General features: G+C 36.5%; 1 protein-coding gene across 4 annotated transcripts; it reads left to right on the top strand.

Annotated features, from left to right (window-relative positions):
- The first annotated feature begins 2,379 nt into the window (after positions 1-2,379).
- On the top strand, positions 2,380-25,519 carry HJURP (Holliday junction recognition protein). 4 transcript variants are annotated; one of them, XM_051779472.1, is made up of 14 exons: positions 2,380-2,774; positions 3,630-3,696; positions 4,941-5,005; positions 5,983-6,010; positions 10,397-10,452; positions 11,603-11,642; positions 15,001-15,062; positions 16,146-16,244; positions 17,508-17,606; positions 18,382-18,442; positions 19,406-20,991; positions 21,541-21,604; positions 22,722-22,809; positions 24,867-25,518. In XM_051779472.1, the coding sequence occupies exons 1-14, from the start codon at positions 2,685-2,687 to the stop codon at positions 24,967-24,969; spliced, it is 2,508 nt and encodes an 835-aa protein (XP_051635432.1). In that variant the 5' UTR covers positions 2,380-2,684; the 3' UTR covers positions 24,970-25,518. The 4 variants fall into 4 exon arrangements, with proteins under 4 accessions (XP_051635432.1, XP_051635431.1, XP_051635434.1 ...); XM_051779471.1 differs by having other exon boundaries at positions 19,403-20,991; positions 24,867-25,517; XM_051779474.1 differs by lacking the exon at positions 17,508-17,606 and having other exon boundaries at positions 24,867-25,519.
- Positions 25,520-26,460: the final 941 nt, after the last annotated feature.

The following is a 26,460-nucleotide window of genomic DNA, read 5'->3' as shown; positions in this document are numbered from 1 at the left end:
ACTACAGAGGAATGTTAAGAAAAAATAGGTAATTTTGGTCACACAAGACAAATTAACAGCTGCTGCTTCCTATAGGGATGTGTAGGGACCTTACATCAAGGTTTTAACACCATAGCTCTTGTTTTCTTTCTTCTGCTTGTCTAAAGTTTGATGCACTACCTTGCTTCGCAGTCTACATAAATGCACCCAAGCATTAGCTAGTTTTTGTTGACTTTGTGATTCCTAAGGTCATAGAGTTTGAAATTTTTGGTTATATATTAGCAAATCTACCAGTTACTGCTGGTTTAGGACAGTCTTAATGCACAGCTGCTGAATGTCACTCTCATTTTCTCAAAGGGATGGTAGAAGAAATTCTTTGCAATTGAGTGCTCCTGTCACTCTCTTGAGGTGTAGCATGAATTTAAAACAGCCAAAAGTATCTCCTGGATAGATTCGCTGAAAGACTGATCTTCTACCAATAAAACTGACATAACAGGTTGGTGATTACCTCAAATATAAAATGCATAGGCGGATACTTATATTATTTCTAGTATAAAAGTACCTATTAAGGAATTCAAAGACATTAAGGTTGTAAAATGAGTGAGTCCTAAGCCAGGAAATGTCAGAGAAAAGTAATTCATCACATCCTATGCGTGCATTATATTTCAATCTTTAGTTCAATCAAAGCACTGCAAGGGGATAGTAAAACACCACAATGAAGGCCATGATGACCCTAAAACCTATGGTGAAAAAACCCAGAGACATTACAATGTGCTTTTTTTTTCCCCACAAGAAACTTAATGGTGTATTTTTTCCATGCAATTAGCACTTTGTTGAAAGAATTGAATAGTTGGTTACCCAATACTTTCTTTTATCCTTCTTTAAGTGTGAGGCATCAGGTCTTTTTCTTCACGTCATGTAAAGCTTGCCCGAATATATATATATATAGACTTACTTGTCTACTAATAAAATTTCTACTACTATTCCAAACTATGCCAGTGTTGAAAGTATCACAGAAATTATTTTTCCTGTATTCAGGGGAGTAAAATTAGTAGTATATTTTACCTATGGAAAGGAAAGCTTATAGGGACTCAGTTCAAACTACTAAGTGCCCACAGTTTTTGTCAAGTCAATCTGTGATACAGAAATTCTGATTTATTCATGGTAGTTACACTTTATTTATTATTTTCAAATCTTAGGAAGTTTATATGAGTTTATAATAGATTTTTCATATATTCATATACAGCTCCCATTTAAGTGAATATAAAGTGCTGACAGCTTCTGCAAATCCACTGCCAGCTGGGTATCAATAAAATAAAGAACAGGCAATTAGGTGATCATCAGTGAGATTCTAGCAGGTTTTTTAGATGATTTGTCCTGCATTTATCATCATGGGAGAAGAGTGATAAATATAGGAGTGAGATCTAGTCTGTCAGCTTGGAATTACCACACCATCTCTCCTCTTCCTGCAAGCTGAAATCAACACTTCACTAATGTTCTGGGTGGCTTGCTCACCACACACACACGTGATTTAACCACTGAACACAGGGGTTTGTGCAGTGGTGGCAGAAAAATCAAACCCTGAAAAAGGGTAAGGCCTTAACGCAGAACCAGAAAAAGGGCAAGACCTAACAGAAATAAGGTAAGGCCTCAGTACACAACCTGTCAGCTGTGAAAACTTCACAAACCACGTAAGAATGCTTAAAAATGGATGAACTGATACATTTCTCTTTAGCTCTGCCATTTAAAAAATAACATTTACTATATCTGAATAAACAGTAAGTAGATAAATACAAATCAGCTTTAGACAAGAAGGCACTATGAAAAACACATCTCTGTCTTTACATCCGCAGAGTGGCGAATGTCTTCATAATGGGAGGCTCCAGGGGACTTGACGCGCTGGTGGCATTTTGTTGTTTTTTTTATTTATGGAAAGGGAATGAAAAATATTGGGGAGGAACGGGATGATGTCCACAGTATCGATGCTAGTGGGCAGGTCACGCTTTTGGTCGTGCGGGTTCCAGCGCCCCTCACAGAATCTGACCCCAGGAGAGCATCATCCGAGCGCTTCTGACTTCTCCTCAGTGGCCTCCAGCCTGGAACGCCACGGGACCAGTTGGAGTGACTGGGAAAGGCGTGACTCATGGCAGCCATTTAACATGAAATTCCCCAGCCCCGAGTCCTCTGACCGTCTCTGCCGAATCCGACAGGAAGACAACGTTGTGTACAGCTCTCCCTGGAGCTGCCCGGCCGGCGACCCCAAGGCGCCCTGACCGCAGGCAGCCCCTTGACATCTATTTCACATGAAGTGGCCCGTCCCAGTTTTTTAAAGGCTGGTGTTCTGCCCACGCCAGGGCAGCGCCGCGGGGCAGGAACTTCCCGCTCCCGGCTCCGGCCGTCGCTGCCCCACAGCCAATGGGAGCTCGCGCCAGCCGCCGTTGCCAGGTAGAACAGCACCTCGGCGCCCAACCCGAGGCGAGCCCTGCGCCCACAGCCGGGAGGAGGGCGGAGCGGTGGGCGGGCACTCGGCAGATCTGGTAGCCAATCGGAATGAGGAAGGCCGCCCACCCATGCGAGCAGGAGCCAATGAGAGGCGGCGAGCGGGGGGGCGGTGCGCGGTTTGAATTGACGCGGCGCGGGCGTCCCGCGGTGGCGGCGGGGCTGGAGTCGGTCCTTGTTCGGGTCGCGAGGGGAGCGGCCCCGCCATGGATTTTCACGTGGATGCGAAGCTGCAGGAGCAGCTGCGCCAGAGCAGTGCCCGCTTCATGGCCTCCATGAATCGCATCCTGGAGCGGGTGAGCCGTTGGGCCCGGGAGGCCGCGGGCTCCGGGCGCCGTGCCGAGGCGGGCGGGGAGGCGGGGGCGGCCCTGGTGCCTTGGCGGGGGCCAAAAGCAGCCGTGAAATCTGCGCTGTGCCGTGGCAGGAGGGGGCTGGCCAAGGGTCCGCTCCCGCAATGCATCCATAGAACTGAAACCTGTGGCTGCCAGGCTTGGATGAGCGACTTACGATAACCATAAGTGCGAGCTGACTTGACAGTGCCCTTCGCCCCAAATCGCTGGCGCGAGATGAGGTATTTTCTGTGGAGCTGCGGGAAGTGGGAGACTCCCTCCAGGAATCCTCCTCACTTCAGAGCTATTTTGTCTTAAAAGGTGTGGGAATGGCTCGCCTCCCCCCGGAGATGCGTGTGTTTACCCAGGGGTGTAAGCTTCCCTGGGCAGGGAAACGTCCTGGGCTGGCACGTGGCCAGGTCTGGCTCCAGGACGTTTTCCTCGTCGCGTGTCGGATTGGATATTTTTACGTGTCGTGAGCTGTAGCTCTATGGGGCTGCTTTCAGCTACTACAGACCAAGTTTGGAGGAAACTGTAAGAGAGGAACTGAACCACTTTTGAGAAATCTCTGATGCCCGTTTTTGTCATTCCTGGCTATGCCTTGGAATTGAGTGGCCTGCATACATGCTTAAAATATACCTGTTTCCCCTAGGAATCCTATATTTCCAAATTGCCAACTTCTGACTTTGGCCAATAAACCAGCGCACTGATAATTTCTTGGTTTGGATAAAAACAAATTGTCCTAAAAGCAATTGTTATCATGTGTGTTAAAACCGTCACTTTAGTCATTTATTCTAATATTTAATGGTCCTTTTTATTTAGTATAATCATCCTTTTGAAGATGATTACCTTGTTTCCATGGAAACTCTCACTTATGATACTCCTGATGGTAAGAACTTCTAAAAGCTTCAATATTTATATGCTGTGTGTTTAGACTTGCTAAAGAATGCAACTGTTGGCAGCTGTAGAACCTTTAAGTGCAACAGATATTCAGTTTTGTTCACTTAGGTAAGGCATTTCATATGTAAATTTTGGTACATGTGTTAAGAGTTTACTTTTGTGTGCCATTTCAGTCCATTGCTTGCTCCATTTTAGGAAAGAAGAGAGTTATTAGGAAAGTTCAGGATAAAAATGGTTAATGTTTGGATGGCTTGTAAGAAGAATAATCAAAATGGAGAAGACAACGGAAGGAATGGAAATATTAGCAGGAGTTGATGTGCATGAATGGATTCTGTAGTTTTATCTCCACTTAGTATTCTGAATACTGCTCTGACAAATTTCTGTTATGCCAAAGGTCAGGGTGGACTAGGAAGTTAGTATCTTTAACTTTTCATTGAGTGCTCCCACGTGGCCAGCATAAATCTATACCATGTTGGGCCATCTCATTGTAATGGTTGATCCATTAGAGAGAGATAATGCTTATGGAAAGCTTATTGTGAAAAAAGCTGTTGTTCTAAAATATGTTGCTCAAGGTTTTAGTGGGACTCGTGACTTAAGATCTTGGTGACTTTACTGGGAAATGAAGTGTTCTGCCAGTTTTTATTGTCACTGACATGAGGGTTATGATATGTAAATTGCCTTATTAATTCTTGTAGAGTAGGACTTACTGGACATGCACAGGAAGTACTAACAGTGCACCAAGGGCTTTTACAGACTGGGAAGCTTGCACTGGGAGAGGGAGGAAACATTCATACAGTACTGTAATAAACAGTTTTGGATTGGTAAAAGCTTGGTTATGCTTTTGGTTTAGTAACCTCTATTCAATATGGAAAGGCTTGTAAAGCCTTCATTATGGCTTTAAGTAACCTCACATACCATGCAGTCTGCATTCATTAGATGAAATCTAAAAAGTAAAAGAATTTGTCTGTAATGCTCTTTGAATTTTAGCTCAGGGTTTTCAGACTCAGTGCATCTGATTATTTTTTTTTCCTTGCCTGACCTCACAATTAACTTGAAATTACCATATTCTCTTGGTTTGTTTTCCTCTTAAGTTTTTATTTCTGCAATTGTGTTGGAGGCTATTCAGATTTGATAATGTTTTGTTACTGTGTCATATGTTCTTAAATATTTATGTCTATTACAGTGATGTTTGGTATGGATGGTGTTAATATTGATATTTCTTGCTATTTCTAGGACCAAAAAAATGGGGAAATGTGTCAACCAAGAATATTAAAAAATGGAGAAAGGAAATACTTAAGGTATCTAATAATATAGACCTACTATGCAGTCAAAATGCAGCAATATTTCTATATAAAGATATATATTTTATATATATTTAGTATTATATTCTAATCTTGCTGTGCCATTTAATATTTTTAAGAGGTATTAATTAATGAGGTCAACATCTGCTTTATAACAGGGATTTAGGATAGTTTGGTTAAGATTTTCAGATGATATAGACTAAAATAGATGACCATTTATCGGTGGTTAGCACAACTAGTAAACCAGGAAAATTTATTTTTTTTTAAATTGCTGTTGGGAACACGTACATTTGGATCTCATCAGAAGGTTGTCATTGAATCAATTTATCTCTGTTCAGGTAATCAGCTCTTCAATTCCTCGGGGCTTCCTGGTTTCAACTTTACGTTCTTTTTTGGTTTTTCCCTGTAAAATAATGCTAAAGTAATTGAGGTATCTTTGCAGTCTCACCACTCACTGTGTCAGGCTAAAGGCACTACCTCTGTAGTGTGCCTTGGTAGTTTACACAGGAGCTGTTCTGAACCCCACAGGGTGAGGGGGTGAGGAATGAAATTCAGTCTTAGGGAAAAAGAGTGGATTTAATGGAGACAAAAAAGGGGCTGTATTTATGATTCCCCCTCCTTTCCACCCATGTCAATACCTTGTGCATAAACTGCTAAGCATTGCTGCACAGCTTTACTGTCTAAGTCCATTAAGGACTGCAAGAGAAATTCTCTGTCTTAGCCTCTTATGTGGGCCAATGTTATGTTCTTGTATTGATTTTAACAGCAACAGTGTAGAAAAAGGTGAATGATCAGGCAACTTTTACTCTGTACTTGTGGCTATTATGGCAAGGCCATGGGAAATCTGAGGGAAATTTAATGCTTATTTAAGAAGTGTCTAGTTATGGAATATACCAAAGTAAATAAAGGCAATGATTAAACTAATTCTACTATTCTAAGATTATTCTGACTTTTGTTCCTATTTCTAATTACAGCATAATAGAAGAAGTCGAAGGAATGCAGGTAAGGGTTAAAGAAAAGGTGCTATAATCATCTTATCCAAAGAGTCTTGACTTGATAGAAGACACTCTGGGTTTATGCTAAACTCTTCAGGATACTCACTGTTTTTTGTGGGGTGAAACCACCCAATAAATCAACAATACTTATGTTTGTAAGGGTTCAGAAATGTAATTTAAAATGTTCACGATGACTAAATGCATTATAATTGATGTTGCTGTCATAACAAGTTGATTAAAATATCAATTTGATATGATAGTTCATCAAAGTTGATTATCAATTAATCAAAGAACTTTTTGTTGTGCTTGTCAGTTTTGTCAGATGTTCATTGAATCTAAAAATTCCAGCCCTGATTTTTGTACAAGTGGATAAATTTGAATGTTGCTAGCTTTTTGAAAATAACTAAATAAATAGGCATATCAAAAAATATGTATTAAAAGAATCTCGTGAGTTTGCATGATGAGCTATCAAAAATGTAGCAGGTTATTCTGTATACTGAATGAATCAGGCTGCCTGCAGGAAAAGGCAGAGTATAGTTACTTTACTAGAGATCGAGTATCATGATGGAAGACAAACTGCACAACGAAGTGTAATTGTGATACTCTTGGTGAGGGGGGGTTGGTGTGACATGTGAACGTTTTCTCTGTTCTGAAAAGGAGCTGTATGTGCCAATAAAATATATATTTCCCTGGGATAAGTGATGGGGGGAAATTTTCATGTGTAATACAGTGAAGGTATGTTGGGCTTTATTTTCTTAAGGTTTTGACATGGTTTTTTTCAGTGTTGCTTATTTTATGACATTCATCTGAGAAACTTTTATACTGAACACCTGAGGACAAAACACAGCCTAGCTACTCTCTCTGTATAGTGTTCAGGTATAGCCTTTGAATCAGCCTAAGAAATTTGAATGTAGAGCTGGGAAATAAGGGTCTGGTACAAAAAGATTCAGATGGTCCAGACTTTTGCCTCTAATCGCCCCATTTGGCTGATGGGACTGAATAGTACAAAAAAAATTGTCTATAATCTGCAGTAAAGCTCAAAAAGAAAGTTAGGTTTTTCAAAGATATGGTATTTTAAGCCTTTTACAGGAAGTATTTCGCTAATCTTTTTGTTTTGACCAAGGGTCTGAATGAATGCCTTAGAAGTTCTTAAATGAGGAATTTACTTAGAGTTCTTTAATGCTTTGAAGGCTTGATCTAATTAATTTCAAATTTATTGTGTTGCATTATAGACGAGGTAGAGAAGCAGAAAAATTGATAATATATATATTTCCAATTTTTTATATACTTTGAGCAATGTCTTTAATATTGTATTTAAGTTATCTAAGGGATGAAATATCTAAATATTGCAGTTGGGTGAATAGCTATAGTGTTAACAGCTTTTAAGAAAAAAAAAACTTGCACTGATTTGTATTGATACCTTTATACTTCCATATGCCATAAAAGATAGAATCTCATAGATTTTGTTCAGCTTAAGAAAACTATATCTTGCAATGACATTTTTAATTTGAAACACGAAAGTACACGAGTAAATGCTTGAACTGGCTGATTGTGGTTCCTGCTAGCCTTAAAAAAACCCAAAAAACTCGTGTGTCAACAACCCCTAAACAAAAACCAAGAAAAAAATTCCCATACTTCTATGGATTATTAAAGCTAATGTATAAATTATACTGTTAGGTGGGCCTGATAAGTGCTTTCAATTAAGATACATAAAGTTCTGTGCTATTAATTGTGAACATTAAGCAATCTTTTTAAGACTCAGATACTTATCAATGAACCCCTCCCCTTGAAGTACAACTTGTGCTATTTTTTCCAACTCACAATTCTGAGTTTTGCTGGAATCGAGTTTTACTATTTGGATTGAATGTCCAGAATCCCCACAAAGTTTCACTGATTAAAATGACAATCCTTTGAGTGGTGGTTGTGTTTTGTTTGTTTGTTTGTTTGTTTTTTATATGGCAGTTCTCAATAAGGGAGGACCAGGTATGTTAAATTTCAACCTCCAAGAGCAGCAATATTTGTTATATATTAACCACTTCAAAGGCTTTTTTTCCTTGAAAAATTTTTTTGAAACACAACACCCTCTGTGGTGTTTCAAACATCTTACTCAGTAAATGATTTCACTTGGACAATACTGTGTTCTTCTAACTTCCTGTGTTCCCAATCCAGATATATTTGGAAAATGCACTACTCAGCTTCTAAAATAAGGCATTGTTAATATATTCTGAAGGAAGCATTACTGTAGTTTTCTGCAAAATAGTGAACAGACGTTTCCAGAGAAGGTTACAGCCTGAAGCCAGGGCTTTCTAGTTATATAATATGCTTCATAAATTTTATATGAGAGAGTAGTTTTGTTGCCCAGTTTCCTACTGATTGGAAAACTGTACTTAGAATAGTTAGCAGTGGTCTGTGTCCAAACTGAAGGGAAACATTAGGAATTTTTTTCCAGGATTCATCCTGTGCAAGTTATTAGTTTATCTTTCCTTAAGTAAATAGTGGAGGAGAGGATACCCTTAATTTAAGTCTCAGATAATACCGAGTACGGTTGACCCCTGGGAAAGATGGTCTGAAAACTTTGGGCTAAAACTTAAGTAAACTTTGTGTAATTTCATGCAAAGAAGTTCAAGTACTGGACTTATTAGTGAATAATCAAGTACAGGAAGAGACAATTTTGAAAGCTGGTTGTGCCAACTGAGAATATCACTCTGTTGTAAAAATAGTATACTCTGTGCTAGAATATTTGCACAGGTGCCTAGCATGTAAAACAGAAAAAACAGGTTTTCTACCTTGTTCAACAGCAATAAAGCATGTGGTGGAGTACTTTGGTTTGTGTTTCATAGTAACCTGTCTGTCTGGAGTGGGTCAGAAAAAGAAACAAATTACTAGAGCCACTGGTGATAGAACATAAATGGAGCGAAAAATAAAAGAATTAAAAAAAAAAGAGAAGTTAAATATTATAAAAGCTTTTCAAATTTAAACATAAGTCCCAAAATCCATTTCTTGAAGATGGAGTTGCTGTTAAGAATGGATTGGACTTCCAAAGATACATTAGTTGTAGTTGTTCCTGCTTTAAAATGTCAGAAGCAATGGATAACATCTTTAGATTCCTTTCCATATGCTTTAAGCTCTTAAAAAATGGAAACTCTTTACATGTTTTCTTGGCACCTATTAAATAACACAAAGTGTTTGTAGGACTAAATAATACTTCTGTGCCTGAGTTAGGCATAAGTTTTCTCACCATGTGACTGAAAAAAGTAAATTGCTTGTGATATTTGACATCAATATATCTGGAAGCAGAAGTGCAGAAAAAAACCAAGGATAACAAAGTCTGCATGAAGCTGAAACTTGTTTAATGAGAGTCTCAAGTAGGATAAACGTACCTGCTAAAGCAGGTGTATTATTTCTGTTATTTAAATCCAAGTTTACCACATGCATCCAATCATGAGGAGTCTCACTACAGCTTTAGTACCTTCAGAGTCCTGTGTTTGGACATACAGATCTTTTTGGATAAAGATTAAATTTCTGTATACAAACTTGAAGTTCTAGCTTGTTATAGATAAATTTTTTTAACTCTATCAAAGCAGTGGCTACAAATAAACCTTTTTTTGGCAACACCAGAACAGTTTTCAGTCTGAGTAATTTTAGTGGCATCAATATCTAGCTCAGCGGCTAATTGTGAAATAACCTTATGTGGAAATCACATTTATTTGAAGATGTCTTCTTCTCTGTGGGTCTAATGCTTTGGGTTTTATTTATATCTGGTTGACTTTTGATAACTAAAGAAGAACAAAATATAGATTTAAATGTAAAAAGGGGAGATCTCGGCCAAATTAGACAGATCTTACAGTTCTTATTTTTCCTACTTCTTATGAAATAAATAGGGAGGTGGGGGGAAACAACCCACAAAGATTGTGAATGGGTCTATCTGTGCAGGAAGACATACACAGCAGTTTTAGAAGGCCCTGTTCCCAAAAACTAAAAGGTGCAATAAGGGTTTGGGACTCTATCCTCAGGCTTCAGGAGTAGTCTTTTCCTTTTCAACATATGCCAAGGAAAATGCACAAAAAGTTCGCAGTTGTCTTCCTTTTGTTCAAGTGATACCACCTGATAAAGGGGTAAATTTTATTTTCTGTGGTGCTTCAGAGTTTAAGAAGAAAGCAATATGGTATATGTACATCTGATCAGAATTAGTCTCCCATATTTGGCCAAAAACATGTTCTGGCACTTGCCTATTCTTTGTTTGAGTCCTATGCACGTTCTCTGTTGAATATTTGTGTTAAATATTTTTAAAAATAGAGTATATACAAATGAAGAATTAATGAGTTCAGGTACCACATCGAATACCTATCGAATTGTAATAGAATTATTTTTTTTTCCTCACATTCATGCCAAGAAACATCAAAGCAACAGATCAGTGATTTTGAAGGTGGACATTCATCGGTGCATCAGGTATGGGCAGCACGTTACATCTGCTTTTAGGGAATGCTCCCAGGCCAGGTTGGATGAGGCTTTGAGCAATCTATTCTGTTGGAAGGTTTCTCTGGCCATCTCAGAGGGGTTGGAAGTAGGTGATCTTTAAGGTCCCTTCCAACCCAAACCATTCTATGATTCCATGACAGCCTCTTTGGGAAAATGTATCTGTGTAGTCAAAAGCTAAGAAATTAATCATAAGCAGGTGGTCCTGTACAATGATACCAGCCATGGATTTTGGCTGAATTCTACTCTTCCATTTATTTAAAGAGGGAGAGAGCAGTTGGATATAGGCTTTTAACCATCAAGTGTCTTTTTAGTTGCGCATTATGTGGGTCAACCTTTTTTAATTATTATTTTTAAAATCTGTGTAGTCTAGAATAGCTTCTTTTGGCTCCTTATTTTTTAAGGAGAAAATATTCAGCATTTGAAGAGTGATATGGACCATCTCGCTGGGCACTCGTAATTATTTGTTCTCTATAGATAGTAGTTAAAATTGTCTCATTTTATTGATGCCATTTCAACCCACTATAAATTAATTTTATGATTGCACTGGACAGAATAGATTTAGACTTTTTTTAAAAAGAAATTCTGAGGAACACGATATCAGATGTAGATGGTAAGTATTTATGCATTTTATTTTATACCACTATCAAGACTTCTACAAAATAGAGCAAGAAAACTATTTGAAATATTATGTATAGATTGTTTGAAGTAAACAATTAAGCATTGTTCAAAGTAGGCAGTTAAGAAACTTTCCATATCCATTGGAGCACAGAAAAAATCCCCAGTACATGCTAATTTGGTGATTAGAATTCATCTCTCAACTGCTTTTTGTGCTTGTTGGATAATAGCTACTTCTTGCATTGTTTGTCTTAATAAAGAAGAGCTGTGAAGAAAACAGTTTTCCCCCCTGGCTACTGAGATAGGAGTCAAGGTAAATTTGTGTACAGATTTGTGGATAAAGATGGTGTCATTTGGACGAAGTTTGTGCAATATGACTGCATTTGTTTCGCCACCACCACCCCCCAAAAACAATTGAGCAAGCAGTGAAAGCAGAAAATTCTAGAGGTTAGTTAATATAGCTTACACTACCATGTATTAAAATTCCTTTCATTGTGCTTTTAAGGAATCTCCTGAGAACACTCAAATGGATACATCTGATATAGGTGGGTTTTTTAATTTACTATTTAGCTATCTTTTTCTTAACTTTTTGAAAAATATTGCAAATAACTTTTTCATCATTTTCTAATATAGTAAAAATGATTTTAATACATGTTCTGTACCCTTTCAGCAAATAGTGAATAGGAATAGCAAGAACCTGTGAAATCAATATACACGTTCCTCTGAAATTTCAGTTTTGAATCCCTGATATGCTGGAAAACCAATGTGGAATATGTTCAACTGCCTTTCCTTAATAAAGGAACAGTGAAACAGGAACCTCAGCGCAGGTGGCAATAGAAGTTTTATTAATAATTGCGATTATACGTTAAATGCTAGTGATGGGATAAACACAAGTTTGCATTCAGTTGCAAAAATTCTTCATTAGTGTTTGTTGTGGTTTCAGCATCAGTCTTGTGGCCTGTCTGCAAAGTTTTGGGAGCTTTTGACCTTGTATTCCCAAATAATTGTTTGTATTAATTAGTGGCAACAGACTTTGACTCTTTTTTAAACATTTAAAACTTGTATTACTCAACATCTTTTGATTCTTGTGCATATAAAAACTTACTATTTTTCATAAATTAAACTATGGCCAAGTAGTAACCAGCAATTAATGGCTGAAAGAGCAGTTGCTGGTGTTTAAATACTGTGGTATTCAATTAAGTACTTCATATAAATATATATCTGTCTCTAAGGCAGACAATTACTTCTATATTGAGGGTAAATAGGAAATAGCAATCTGAAATGTTTCCTCCTATCATTTGAGAGGATAATTTCAAGTATCTATTTGAATGATAAAATAATTTCTGCAAATTTAGAGAACATGACTTTGTGTTTTCTCAACCTGCTCCATGAAACTCAGGAAAGAAATTTCGGAGGCATCTGTAGCTTAGCTTCTCTAAGTGAACTTTGTCTTTTGCACTCGTGGGATAAATGAGTGATGTGGTTCAGACTCTGGTATCTTCATAGCAGTGTACAATAATATTATTATCCACTCCTCCTCCTTCTCTTGTGAATGTTCTAGGAAGAGACTGGCGAGGATTTTTAGAAACCTCGGTGAGTCCCAGCTATCTCCAAATACAGTAAGATGTAGAAATTAGATTCTCTAGAGATATAGGATTGGATTCCTCACATAAAAATGGAATTCCCCCTGGTGTTTGGGCATTTTTTGGGGTTTTTGGTGGTTTTTTTCGGTGTTTTTTGTTTGGTGGTTGTGGGTTTTTTAATATCTAAAAGATTAGCAATAGGGCATGTTAACTTAAGGGGGAAAGCGTATCTTTAGCTGTTCTAGCTAAAATTTTAGGTTTTGGCAGGTTTTTTTCCATTTTTAGTATTCATACAGAATGCTTCACACTTCTCAGTGAAGGCAGACTTTTTTTCTGGGTATTATCCAGTATTTTTGTTCTGAGAGTATGCAAAGCCTATCAACAACAAGTAAAAATATAGTGAAACAGCTCTCACATGTACCTGCAAGTATTATTCTGTCCTTAATAGGGAAAATTAAGGCTACCTTCTTTGCTTTCACAGGAAGTAGCATGGCAGAATATAGTGATTTCTATTTCTGAGCAATATCTTGTATCTACTAGGATATTATCACAGAAAAATGAATTTATTTGGAGAAAGGGGTAAATAAGTTACAACTTTTAGGTAATGATAGTGTTTGAGTGCATCTCTAGAGAAACAGCTTTCTGAATTATAGGTGAAATTTTCGAGAGAGAAGAGTAGGAGTTTTCACTTTTCCTCTCTGTTCTGCATTTGAGGTGCAAAGGTGTTCCCATATTTCCCCTTTGACCTTTTAAAAACACTTCCAGATTTTCTGGAGAAGATATTTTGGGGTTTTTTTCCGTTCTGTTCTGTGCCATGGCCCTCTGCTAATAAATGATGTTCCAGTGATTTGAAGTATGATTGACAGTACATTGAAGACATAGTAAAATTACCCTTTTCTGAGGATTCATACTTAGAAGAATATTCAACTTGCATACTGATCAATTCACCCTAATACAAGCTTGTTTTCTAATAATTTGTCGTTGGTGATGGAGTTGATGGAGTTGACCATTGGCACAGCAGCTGTTCCCTTTATCTCAGGAACCTCCCATTTTTGTAGTGGTCTAGTCTGGTTGTCTTGGTGAACATTTAGGAAGCAATCTGACAGTTTTGTACCCAATTCTACTGGAGGAAGAAGACTGAATGGCAGGAAGAGTAAAAGCTGTTACAACAGAAATTGGAGGCTGAAACTTCTCCCAATTAAAACATAAACATTCTTATTTCTTCCTCCACTACTGGCACTTAGTAACTGATTTCCTGAGAATAAAATGATCACAAATTTGTCTTCCATTGGTCATGTGGGAAGAAACTGATAATCTGGTATGGGTTTCGGTTCTAGTAATTCTTCTAGGGTCAGGTACCCTATTAAAACCAACCCTCTGGTTGCTCAACGTCTTCACCAGAAGATGTGAAATCGTGTTATCTCCCACAAAGACAGCATTTCTTTTGTACATATCTTTATCATAGCTCTATAGCACAGAGGTGATGATTGCATTGTCAGGGAACTGAAAGGGAAGATGGGATGAGCTGGAAAAGATTTTCATTCTGGTTTTAGCAGTTTGGGGATAGTGTGATGAGGCAGTGATGTGGTAGGTATCATAAGCAAGATTTTTTTCACTCACTCTTTTCCTTTTCAGGGTTATTCTCCTCTCCTTTTTCCCTCTCTGTGTTGAACACAGGGAGATTCAGAAATCAGGGCTTACAATGCAGTCACGTGTTTTACGATCATGGAAGATAGTGACTTTAGCTAATGATGAATTGGAAGGTCTGACTATATCTAGCAAAAAAAATGTTTTGTTGCATTTCATTCACAAAAATACCCATAGACTACCTAAAAATTGAGTTTAAATATTGTGACTTGCTTTTTCATATTCTCAGGTCTGTCTTGTTTGTAATTTTGTCAGTTCTAAGGTGGTCTTGACAAAGAGAAACTAATAAAATGAAGTGTAGTAGAAGGTCCTTGCTATCTTTGTTGGGATATTTAGAAATGTAGTGGGAATTATGCATTAATAAATAGTGAATCTTGAAGACCAAGAAAATAAAGAACTTTGAAAATGTTTTACTCTCTGAAACAATTAACATAAATCTTGAAGAACTGGAAGGAAATAAGTTACCTTCACTCTTCTTTGTTCCCCTCAAGACATTTATGAACTCATAAACCATGCTTTTCAATTGGACTTGAAATGGAAATGTAATAGAGCTTTAGTGTAGAAAATCATTTTCTAAAATGAAACTGGTGTAGTCAATAACTTGTATGTGTTTAAAAACTTTCTCCTTTGGTTTTGAGTGCAACTATATTTAATATTTATCTTCAAACTGTAGATGAAGCGAGTGATGTCGAAATAGTTTCAGTAAGAAGAAAATTTGAAGACGTTCACCTCCAGGTAAAAATTGCTGGTGTCTAATGTAATGGAATAATTTTGTGTTCAATAGAAATTATTAATTATTTGAATAGTTTACACGTGCCTGATGAGTTGATGTAGTCAGCAGAAGACTCTATGTAGTCTGCACCTTAATACACATTTTTAGTAAGTATAGCAAATGAGAGCTTTGATGAATAATGTCATAAAGACCAGTATGAAGTAATATTATTGTCTTAGTAACATTGGTATGCTAGAGAAAACTATACATTTTATTGTAACAGACAACCCTGAGAAAGGCTATTATAGGTAAGGAAAAAGAGTAATCGGATGAAGCGTAAAGTGAAAACACTTATAAAAAATATGGTCATTCACCTGAGAGTCTAAAAAAAGTAGGTGGTAACATGATTTAAAACAAAAAGTAAATCTGAAATAATGGATGATTCAACAAAAGCAGACTGGAATCTTCTGCTGTTGCTTCCCAAACTAGACTATGGGTATCAAGACTACCCAGTATTTATATTGATGAAGAAAAGTGTAACACAGGCTTTGCGTGTGCAGCCATTCTAATCCTGTGTTCTGCTTGCTCAAATACCATTACTAAAAATGGAATTTATTTTCCTTACTTGTTTAGCATAGTGCTAGTGTCATGTCTCTGACAACAGCTAACACACACTGCTTCAGAAAGCGAGAGTTTCATTAATGAATTGCCATTTCTCATTAAATATTCTCAGATTTTACAAAGAGGTGAGTTACAGAGTAGCCCTTAATTTGCATATGAATTCTTATGGGATCTTAAAAATACATGTAAAGACTTGTAACCGTCATTGCCAATGCTTTCTAATTTTTTTCTCTCTTTTTTTGTTTTATATGGGTGTTTTGTTTGTCTGTTTCTATCTGTGGATTTTCAGAGCCTGTGCGTGCTTTTGCTTCTTGGGATTTTTCTTTTTTTTTACATTAAAGGTATACCTTAAAAATATGTTTATGCTTGTTGGATATCCTCATCTGAATAACAGTAGTTTGCAGCAAATCCGTGTAATACATCTGGGTTTGTCAGTGCCTATAATTTCTATGTGTCTTAATTATTTTTTTTTATTTTCCTCTAAGAATCTCAATGTAGATGATGGAAAAATTCAAGAGAAAGTCAAAGTTCCAGTGGATGTGATAGTACAAGATGATGCTAGAAAAATTCCCCGATGGATTGAGGTAACATATTTCTCCTATTCTAAGTAATGTTGCCTAAAAATCGGGAGCAAAAAAACTCACTAGGCTAATTTAGTAGAGATAAGAGAGCAGGTCTTTAATGAAGGCCTTCTGGCACAAGGAGTACAAAAGGCCCACGTGTCCAGGGGTTACACAATTAATGGTCTGATCCAAGAACCACCCACCCCCCCGATCTACCCCCCAGGCACTCCTCCCTGGAAATTGAGTTGGAGGTGAAACAGGAGGCCAGGCCCAAAAGAATTAACTAAGAAATTTGGGCCTGCTAACAAGCTACTAACATCCAAAATGATCTGCGCTTGTTCTGTTCTACTTACTGAACCAAAACTCAAGGGAATGGTAAAATAGGCCTAGAGGTAATAAATTAAGATGCAGTAGGATAAGGTAGACATTTGAATAGAAGAAACAAACCATGAGCCAAGGCTTTTTCCAAGCTTCAATGAGTGGGTCGAGAACAATGGAAAAGAAGAGAGGTCAAGCTGAGGAAGACGAGAACTAGCCCTCAGACTTGGAGGGGAAGAACAGAGCTCCCACCAAAATTGAGGGCCAAGAGAAGCACCACCTCAAGCCCCGCCTGAGCTCCACCTATACTCCTGTTATTAATATGTAAAGATAGCTGCTGTAATCACTTGAATATGCATTTAATCATATATGAAAATTGTATAAAAACTGCTGATTCTGTGTGAAGCCTTTGAGCAAGTTTTTCCAGCAATAGCTGGCTTGCTCCCAGCGCTGTCAATAAATACCTTTGCTGCTCAAAGATCAAAAAGGACTCTGGGCAGTTTACTATACCAGATTTTTCAGATTCAGAGGTCCTAAGACCCCCTTTCTTCCTCATCTTCCTCTTTCTCATGGCACGTACTGTCTTTGGAGCTTCTCCAAGGTTCCAGGCTTGAAGGTGGCTTTGACTGTGATGGTCTCTTGTTGTTCAGGCCTGGGGAGCATATGTTCTTAAACAGAATATGTTTATTATAGTCCTGCCTTGAAAGGAGCCTAAACAAGCCTAAAGAATTTAGAAAACTATATGAAATGGGGGAATAGGGTTTGGGAAGTGTTAACTATTATACTGAAGTGTGAGAGATTACTCAGCTACATTAAAATCTACGAAAAGCTATAAATCCTAAAAATTCAAAGGCATCCATCAGTTATTAGATAAATAGCAGTTTGCAACAAATCTCTGTAATATGTCTGGGTTTGTCAGTGCCTATAATTTCTATGTGGTTTAATTTTTTTTTGTTTTCCTCTAAGATTCCGAATGTAGATGACGAAAGAATTCAAGAGAAAGTCAAAGTTCCAGTGGATGTGATAGTACAAGATGATGCTAGAAAAATTCCAAGATGGATTGAGGTAACATATTTCTCCTATTCTGCTACAAGTTATCAGCTAATTAGAATAAAATAAGAACTCTGTAACTGGGTAGCACAATGAATTCTAACAGAACTTCTCTACGGTTTCATCATCGTTCCTCTCCTGCCTGCTATCTGTGTAAATATTTTAATGTCTCAGGTTTCTGACAGTAATGATTTGTAAGAGACAGAACAAACAATTTACAAATTTATTTTTATTTTTTTTACTTTTATACTTTGTTCTTTGAACCCTGATATGCAAGTCAATTTTTCAATAGGTAAGTTTTTTGAAAAGTCCAAATTTGAGCTTTGTAGTGAAAAAAAGTTTTAGCTTTGTTTGGGTTTTAGGGGTGAGGGGGACTGGAGGTGAAGTGTTATGTTACATGGTACAGCTTCTGTTTTCTGCTGGAGTTGCCAGAGATGTTTAGATATATAGATTATCCAGATGTGTGTGTGTATATATATATATCTCCATGTATGAATTTTCATATTTGGGAAAGGGATTAATATATGATACATAATATATAAGTTGCAAAAAAATTGTAAATAGCTTTCCAAGATTAAACTTGTAAGTCTTAACAATTCTTACTGAAGTCTTAGACTAGATATTTTCCACTTTTCCTGAATTTAGCTAAGCCCCTTGGGACCACAAATATACAGGACCTACTATAGCAAGGAGAGATGAGACGGAGTCACAAGCAGGGTTTCGATGTTACCTTTAACATGCAAAACATTCAGAATATGAGATTGTGTCTTTTCCTTTGTTTGTTTTTCAGGTAGCACCTCAATGTTTGCCGAAAGGTTTTCATGTAACTTCGTCTGTGCAAGAACTGATTGGTACAAATAAATCTTTTGTCTGTTGGCCAAATATATTAGTTACAAAATGTGGTTTTATTAAAATTTATTAGAAAAAATATTTTTAGTTTCTTGTAAACAAAGAAGCGTTATTTATCCAACAGAAAAATCAAATAGGTTGGATTTTGAAGGGAAGTTAGATGTGATTTTGCTTGGGGCAAAATATATGAAAAATCAGAAAATAAATAATTTGTATACATAAATCCGGCTTTTCTTAAATAGCCTCAGGAAAAAAAATGCACAGTTACAATATTCAGCAGCATTTAGCTCTTTGAAATGAAAGCATGATTTTTTAGTTCTCCTTATTTTAAATTCAAGGAATGTAATAGAATGGCTTTGAGTCTGCTGGTAACTGATACTTAAAGTGGTACTTTGCTAGTAAACTTGCTTCAAAAGCTTTACAGACTTGATGCAAACCTAAGGTAGAGTTTTGGTGTAAATATTTCAACTAACAACTACAAAAAGCATTACTTTCATCATGGTTTATGGCAAGTAAAGCTGCAATGGTACTAGCCAAGTATAAAGCTATCAAGTAACATGGAAATAGAGGAACAAAACCTGTTTCTGACTAGGCTGTTTCTCCTAGTCAGAAATCACAGAGGGCGAAGAGAAGTCTTCCTCTACAATTAAATTATTTTTATCTCTATATTATGCTACTTTAAAATACTGGTTCCTTTTCCAACACATTAAATTTCTATCCTCTGTAGTTTGTGAATTGTATATGGTTAGGAAAAGTATTAGTTTTTTTCCTAATGGTTTGTATGTTAGTTATCCATTTAGCCTGGCAGTAAAGCCTAATGAAATATATTACAGTAAGACTACCTGTATCATCTGCCACTGTTTCTAAGTCATACAATGCATTACTGGAAGTGCCCTAATAGATGTGGAATCTTTTCCTTCTTCTGGTTTTGTTTCTTGACTTATTTGGCTTTGTTTTTTCAGTAGACAATCAAGCTACTGTTTGCAGAAAGAAACTAGAGTTGTCAAATGAATGTTCTTCATCCAGATTTCTACAGTTACAATATTCTGGTATTCCCATTCCATCAAATACAAAAACCATACCCACACACCAACCTTCTGCAGAACTGAACACAACTTACTGTGACAGTGTCTTTGAAGAATGCCAGTCAGTGTGCGGGGGGTGCTCCTTGAGCAATACAACTCTTGCAGACTTGTATCCAGTGATGTTAGAGACATTTACAAGGCTCATGACAAAGCACTCTCAGAGAAAAGTATTAAAATACTTGCTTGGGCACTTAAGGTCCAAAAGATGTCATTCTAGAAGACCAAAGATCAATATCACTGTGGACAAAATAAGAGGGTTCAGACCTTTTAAACTAAAGAAAGGACTACACAGCATATGCAGCAGTAGAAGTGAAGACAATCAGAATCCAGCCTTTGGAAATGAGAGCAGAGAATTTTGTTATGATGATTGTCTCATTAATAATTCATCTGCTCTGGTACCTTATACTGATACAAATGAATTCAAAATGGACTACTCTGACTCAAGTTTAGAGCATCATCTGGTATCTGGAAAAGGCCAAAAAGTCTCCATACAGACTGTTTTTCCTAATGTTATGGCTAGAATGGGAGAGACCTTTGTAGCTGAAGATGAGTTGCAGACTACTGCCTCATTGAAGAGTTCAGAATACAAAGAAAGTGAAAAATTGGCTTACAGATGTTCCTCAGAACACAATTTTGTAACACCTGTTGCCAGTTCAGAGTCAACAGTGCTTCATCTTGTAAAGGAGAGCAAGACTCAGAAAACTGACTTTTCTTGTGGTACCTCAGACTCATGTTCATCTGCTTGCAGTTCCTATGGCAGTAATAACACTTCTGCACCTGTCACAAACTATTCTTCTGCGAGAGCATCAAATGCTTTGCTCATAAATCCTGAAAAAATAATTTCTGAAGGACAAATTTCTTTCCAGCACAAACACTCATTTTCCTCATCATTTATGAAGCAGAGTCCTTCAAAGATGCCCCAGAAATATGAAGATGCATTTGAAAAACTCTACTACAAAGTGTGTTCAGAAGAAATCCAAAAACCTTTGGTATTGAGAAGACCTACTTCAAATTCACAGAAACTTGAAGAGAAAGGAAGATTAATGAAAAGTAATCTAAGTGTTTTTGTGAAGCCCAGAACACAGTATGATAGAGAATTTGACAGGATCTATGAGCAATTGTGTAGTGAGCCTGTTCCAAAACTTCCTGGGTTGCAGAGAGCTTCAAATTTAAGGAAATATGAAGGAATAAAAATGTCTGAAACTGTAAATGCTCTTGTTAACTCACCTGTTCGCACTTTATCTGCAATTCCCAGAGTTAAAAGATTAGGAAATTTTCAAAATGATCTTCCTTGTTCACCAGTAAAGCGACTGAAACATATACCAGAACATTATTTTTCTTCAACAAAATGTCAAGAGATTTCTCACAGAAAAAAGCTTAATCTTCAGACAGTCGACATGGATTTTTTGAGCACATATAATGGCAACAACCCCAGCTTTTTTGAAGATCACAGCTGTCGGAGTCAGGTACTTAAAGACCTTGTAACAACAACGACATAAAAAAAGATTGTGCACTCAGAGATATTTGGAAAAGGGCTTAAAAATGGATTAGAGCTGCTTGAACTACTGATAGCATACTTCTGGTGCTGTTTGGTCAGTAGGGATATTTTATGGCTTTGGGGATATTTGTTTGCTGAAGTGTAAGTTGTATCAGGTCTCCTGGATTGTGTAAGGAAACTCAGTATATTAAATAACCTTGAAAATGATTATAAAACGCTCAGTGAAAGAATTAGTTACATTTTAATAGACAATGTCACTGGTTAAAATAATCTCAAATAATGACCCTGTTAATTTAGGTGTTGTCCTTCTGAAATGATGACATTTTAATGATTTTATAGATGGACAAGATGAGACACAAATTAGGCTTTACTGGGTTTCACTGGAATCATTAGACTTGTTGATTTAAATATTAAATCAGACCCTTATTTCTAGGTTCACAGTAATTTCTTCTGGGGCAAGCTGTGAAATAATATGAGTTTTTTTCATCAATGTTATCTGTTGATGCTTTATTTTCAGCACTCTGGATTTCGTGATTCTTCAGATAAAACTTCTCTTGATATTCCTGGTACTTGCCTGCAAGGTTAGTTTAAGAGGCTTTGAGTTTACTACTTAGCAATCACAAGCACTTCCTCAAATGGTAAATCTACAGAGCTCAATACACAACTGTCTAGGTGACAACTCTTCTTCCTTAGTAATAATTGGATGTGCTTCTTTCTTTTCCTACCAAAGTGTTTCTTATTATCCACTAGTTTTCTCTCTTCCTGTTTTGTATTTTATTTAAAGTTCACTGTTACTTTCTGTATCTATATGTTCAGCAGGAAATGAGTAGTTCGTTAATCCTACGCTTGAATAACTAAATGCTTTTGTTTTTACAAAAACTTGGAATTGAGTTGTTGCATTGCTACTATCATGCTTTCTTAGATCAATTACATTATTAATCTGGATAAAGACTTTTGCTAAATCAGGACAGTAGAATTTCATTATTAAAAAAAAAAAAAAAACAAAAAAAAAAACGAAAAACCAGAAAACCTACATCAGTGTAAAATTTTAAATGCTAATGTTTTGGTTTCCGTTTCAAAAACTGATTTTGGTTACTGTATGTATATAACATAATCTTAACTTTTGTACTGCAAAGTAAAATCACCAATATTTATTTTCCATACTTTTTTTTATTAACCTTGTCATCAAGATAAAAACTAACACGTAAAGGAATATACAGAAGGTGACTTGAAATATTGTCAACTGGCACACAAGTAGAAAATGGCAGATGAAATGTTTGCATGGTTCTTGCTTGGTTGAATTTTCATTGGTGATTAATTGTACAGAATTTGATTATTTGAGCTTAACTTATCCCATCTGTCTTATTTTGCTTTCCTTAAATATTAACTCATACTTTATGTATTAAATTTTTTTTATATCAACAGTTCCTTATACATTTTTCAATTGATGACAAATTATAGGCATTTTCCAGAAACCTAACTTATACTTAAATATATTCAGTCTTTAAAAATGTATTTGAAATTGTTTTGCCAGGAGCTTTTCCATGAGACTACTTTCATAGGGAAATTTGCTCACTGAAGTATGCCAGTGAAGTATTTCCAGTGTTTGATTAGACTAATATTTTAACAACATACTGTAGTGTTCATGCTACTCAGCATTGTTCTTGCTCTTTTCATACCACTGTTTTTCATCATTAGAAGTCGGGGTTGCATATCCCCGCTCTGGTTGGCCCAGGACAATGGCGATTTGCAGCTCTCCCAGAAATGTGCAGATGTGTCACCAAAGGTAAGAGCTTCTTGAAAAAAGAGATATTTCAAAATTGATTCTTGCTGCTCTGCTTCTATATGAAAGGTATGGAGGTTTCATGCATGCTTCTAGAATGAAAATCAATATGGGAGAACCCAAGCTAAGCTACAGACTTGGACACTAAAGGGCAGATGTCTGTGGACAAAACTAGCCAGACTCCAGTGTGGATAGCCAGCAAACACAAGTTGGCCTAACTAAGTCCTTACTTTAGTCCTTATTTTGTGTTCATTATGGAGGCATTTATTATTTTAGATACACTAATTGATTGTGGCTGTGTGTTTGAACTAACAAGTCCTCTCAGATCCATAGACTGTGGAGAGTGCAGTATGTTGCCATTTAAAAGGACTTTCAAAGGTTAGCTCCTGTGCAGTTGGACGTCATTACCTGCATTTTGGCTCTGTGTACAAGCAGTGGCTCTGCTTGGAAGATATCAGAGATCCTCTCCTCCTGCTGATATCACTACTGGCAGTGTGTTTAGATCTCTGGAAGGAGGACACTTCACGGAATACTGGCCTACTACATCTGTTTTTCTTACAAAATATGTAACTTTTAAAAAATTATCAAGCTTCAGATCTCTTGGATTTTTAATTGCAAACACTTAATAGTCGACAAGATTTTAAAAAAGCATTAAAAGCTCTCTATTAAAAGCTCTCTAAACAGTTTTTCATTTTATTTTCCAAAACATTTTTTACGTGCTTTTTTGCCACAAAATCTAATTTGTCGCCACAAAATATGCTGGCTTCTCAAGCTCAGTCAAGAAATATTTTCACCGTGCTTGAGATCATACAGTTGATATCAAAATTTACTCACAATGTTTGAATTAAAACTTCAAAGGAAGCTGAAAGTTTTTAAACTTCTTGAATGGAGAACTTAACCAGAAAAGAGGCTTCCAGATTTAAAGAAAAAAGTTTCAGTTTATGCAAAGATGGAACTAAAACTTAGAGGCTTGTATTAAAAATGGATACCTTATTGATAAAGATTATATTTGGATTATTTTTTATATAATGGAAGATTGGAGACAAGCTGATGAGTATACATATATATATATATATGTATTGTTGAATATGTCCACTTAGCTGAGTAAAGTTCTGCTCAATTCTTGGGTTTCCTTCTGGTTTTCCTCATTACTTTTACCCAGCTCCATACCAAACAACCATCCCTATAACATTAAGGATTGTTCTAAAGGAAATGGTTTTTCTTTCCTTAATGCATGTAAGTAGAGAAATCAGGATTCCACAGAGTGTTTTCTTGCCAGACCATCTGGAATCAAATCTATTTCTTTGTTCCTTAATTACACAAATACATGTTTGCTGATTTGTAGCCAAAACAGACTGTCAGCTGGCAAGTTTCCTTAGGCCTGTGGCGTGATGTTTTTAGCTTTTTATGTTTCCCAGCATTGAGGCTCTTCTTTAATGGCTTCAGATCCCTCAGAAGTTTTATGCCAAAGCCATGTGGCAAAATGCTCTCTGTTGTAATGAATGGTTCTGAAAAGAAAAGGAATGTTGTCTTTCTGTCTGGAACTAGATTGCCTTTATCTAGATGATTATGAAAGAGATATTTCTGATAAAGAAATGTTCACAACTAATGAACTTTTCTTCAGTTCTGTGTGAATGCTGTCCTACAGCTGCACTGCTATACTTAATTCTCAGATGTAAACAAAATTAGTTTAAAATAGGTGACAGAGAAAAATTATGCAATTTCTTAAGTAATATGTGAGGAAATAATTGTTCTCACTTGCTATTTGTGAATACATTCAAAGATTGCATGTTGAAGTTTAGTAAGTATATATAACTTCGGTTGATGTAGTAGCATTACTGAGACTTTAAAATGACAGCATGAAAAGCTTTCTCTCTGAAAGCACATAGGATTTCAGACAAGGAGTCCTGCTGCTGTTCACAGTTAAGATGTTCAGCTATTTTGCTTTGGCAACTTGTTTCAGTTTCATTCTGTTCATTGGAATTTCAGCAAACATAGTATTTTTGTGTAATTTACTTTATCATCTAAATGGATTATTGTTTTGGGTTTTTTTTCCATAGGGTATACAGAAAACTAAGCTACACTGATGGGAAAGACCAAAATCCCAGCAATACCTTTGACTTCCCCGGCAAAACTCATCAAGGAGCATTCATAGACTGCTAAATATAAAACATAGTTTTTATAAAGTTTGCGCTTTATCTGGCTTTCTTCTTCCACGAATCAAGTATGTTTGTAATACACAACTAGTTCTGATATATACTTCCTTGCAATATAATTCTTCAGGAACGGGTTTATCCCTTTTGACAGGGCATTTCTCAATTTATGGCTAAGTTGGAATTGTGTATTTTAGTGCTTATAATAACAGAATGTTACCTATATTACCTTTTATCTGCTAATAAGCTTTGATTCTTAAAGTGTTAATAATAAGATAAGGAACAAGCTCATTCACCTAAATTCCTGCTTATTCATGCTTTCTCTATGTCTCAGTATACCCCTAAAATCAGTATTATATGCTATGATTTTTGTCTGTTATGCCATATTACTGTTAAAATTTTATAAGCAGCTCATCAAAGCTGATTGTTCAATGACATTTTATAAATTTTACTGGATTTGGTAAAGTTATGTTCTGTGTTCTGACACAATTTATATTCTAAATAAAAAATTATTTTGAACAAATACCTGCTTTCAACATTTTTATTTCAGGTATGGGAATTCTCAGGAGTTTGTATACCTACAGCAAATACTTGAGAATGACATGTCAGGGTCCCACAGGGTTTCTGTCAGGGTCCCACAGGTTTTCTGTCAGGGTCCCACAGGTTTTCTTTGCTGTGGCCTTCCTTGGCAAGGGGATTGTGTTAGTGGTGTCAGGTCAAGTACTCTCTTTTATCAGCATTGCCCCTTGTCAGCTTTCTGCGCTCCAGAAAAGGAAAAAGTTGTTTTTCTTTGGCTTCATTTCTGGGCACACAGTAGTGTTTTGTGTTATCTTAGCTCTTAAAATCAAACTCCTATTATCTTAAGTACTGTTCTTGAATGGCACAAGAAGCCAGCTTCAGTGAGGTTTTCTCTGCAGTAAGAACTTCTGCAATGTGCATAAACGTTCTATATTCCCTCATAATTTGGATATTATGTTTTCTTCAACAACATCAACAAAAGATTTTCTTTTAGAAATGCTTTTGTGGCTTATTTTTCTTCCTATTCAGACATGGATGCACTGTAGGAAATATGCTTTATTCCCTACCTTCTCCTTGAATTAGTTGAGGTAATTGTTTCCCAGTATTTCTTCATACACCAGTACTGAGAGACTGGAATTGGGTTTTGGACATGTTCTGACTCTAGATAGGAATTCTACCCAGCAACTTTAATGAAGGCTCACCCAGTTAGAAAGGTAAACTCGTTTATACAACATATACAGGGTATAAACCTACACCTAGCACAACCTTTTCTTATTTTGTTGTAATTAGTTGAAACTTGCTTTATACATAAAGAATTTAACTAGTATATGATACTTTATGTCAGTCTTTCTCTGACGGATTGAAGATGGAGCAATATTGAACATGCTCTTTCATGTAAGAATTCAGTAGTCATTTGAAAAAGTATCCCAGAAGTCATTAAAAAAAATTAGGTCATTCAGTTGCTTACTTAAGCAGATGAAGG

This window comes from Manacus candei, unplaced genomic scaffold, assembly GCF_025592945.1.
Source record: "Manacus candei isolate 608988 ecotype Guabito, Panama unplaced genomic scaffold, ASM2559294v1 h1tg000014l, whole genome shotgun sequence".
Taxonomy (NCBI): domain Eukaryota; kingdom Metazoa; phylum Chordata; class Aves; order Passeriformes; family Pipridae; genus Manacus; species Manacus candei.
Note: the sequence above shows the minus strand (reverse complement) of the source record. Positions and strands in the feature narration are given on the sequence as shown.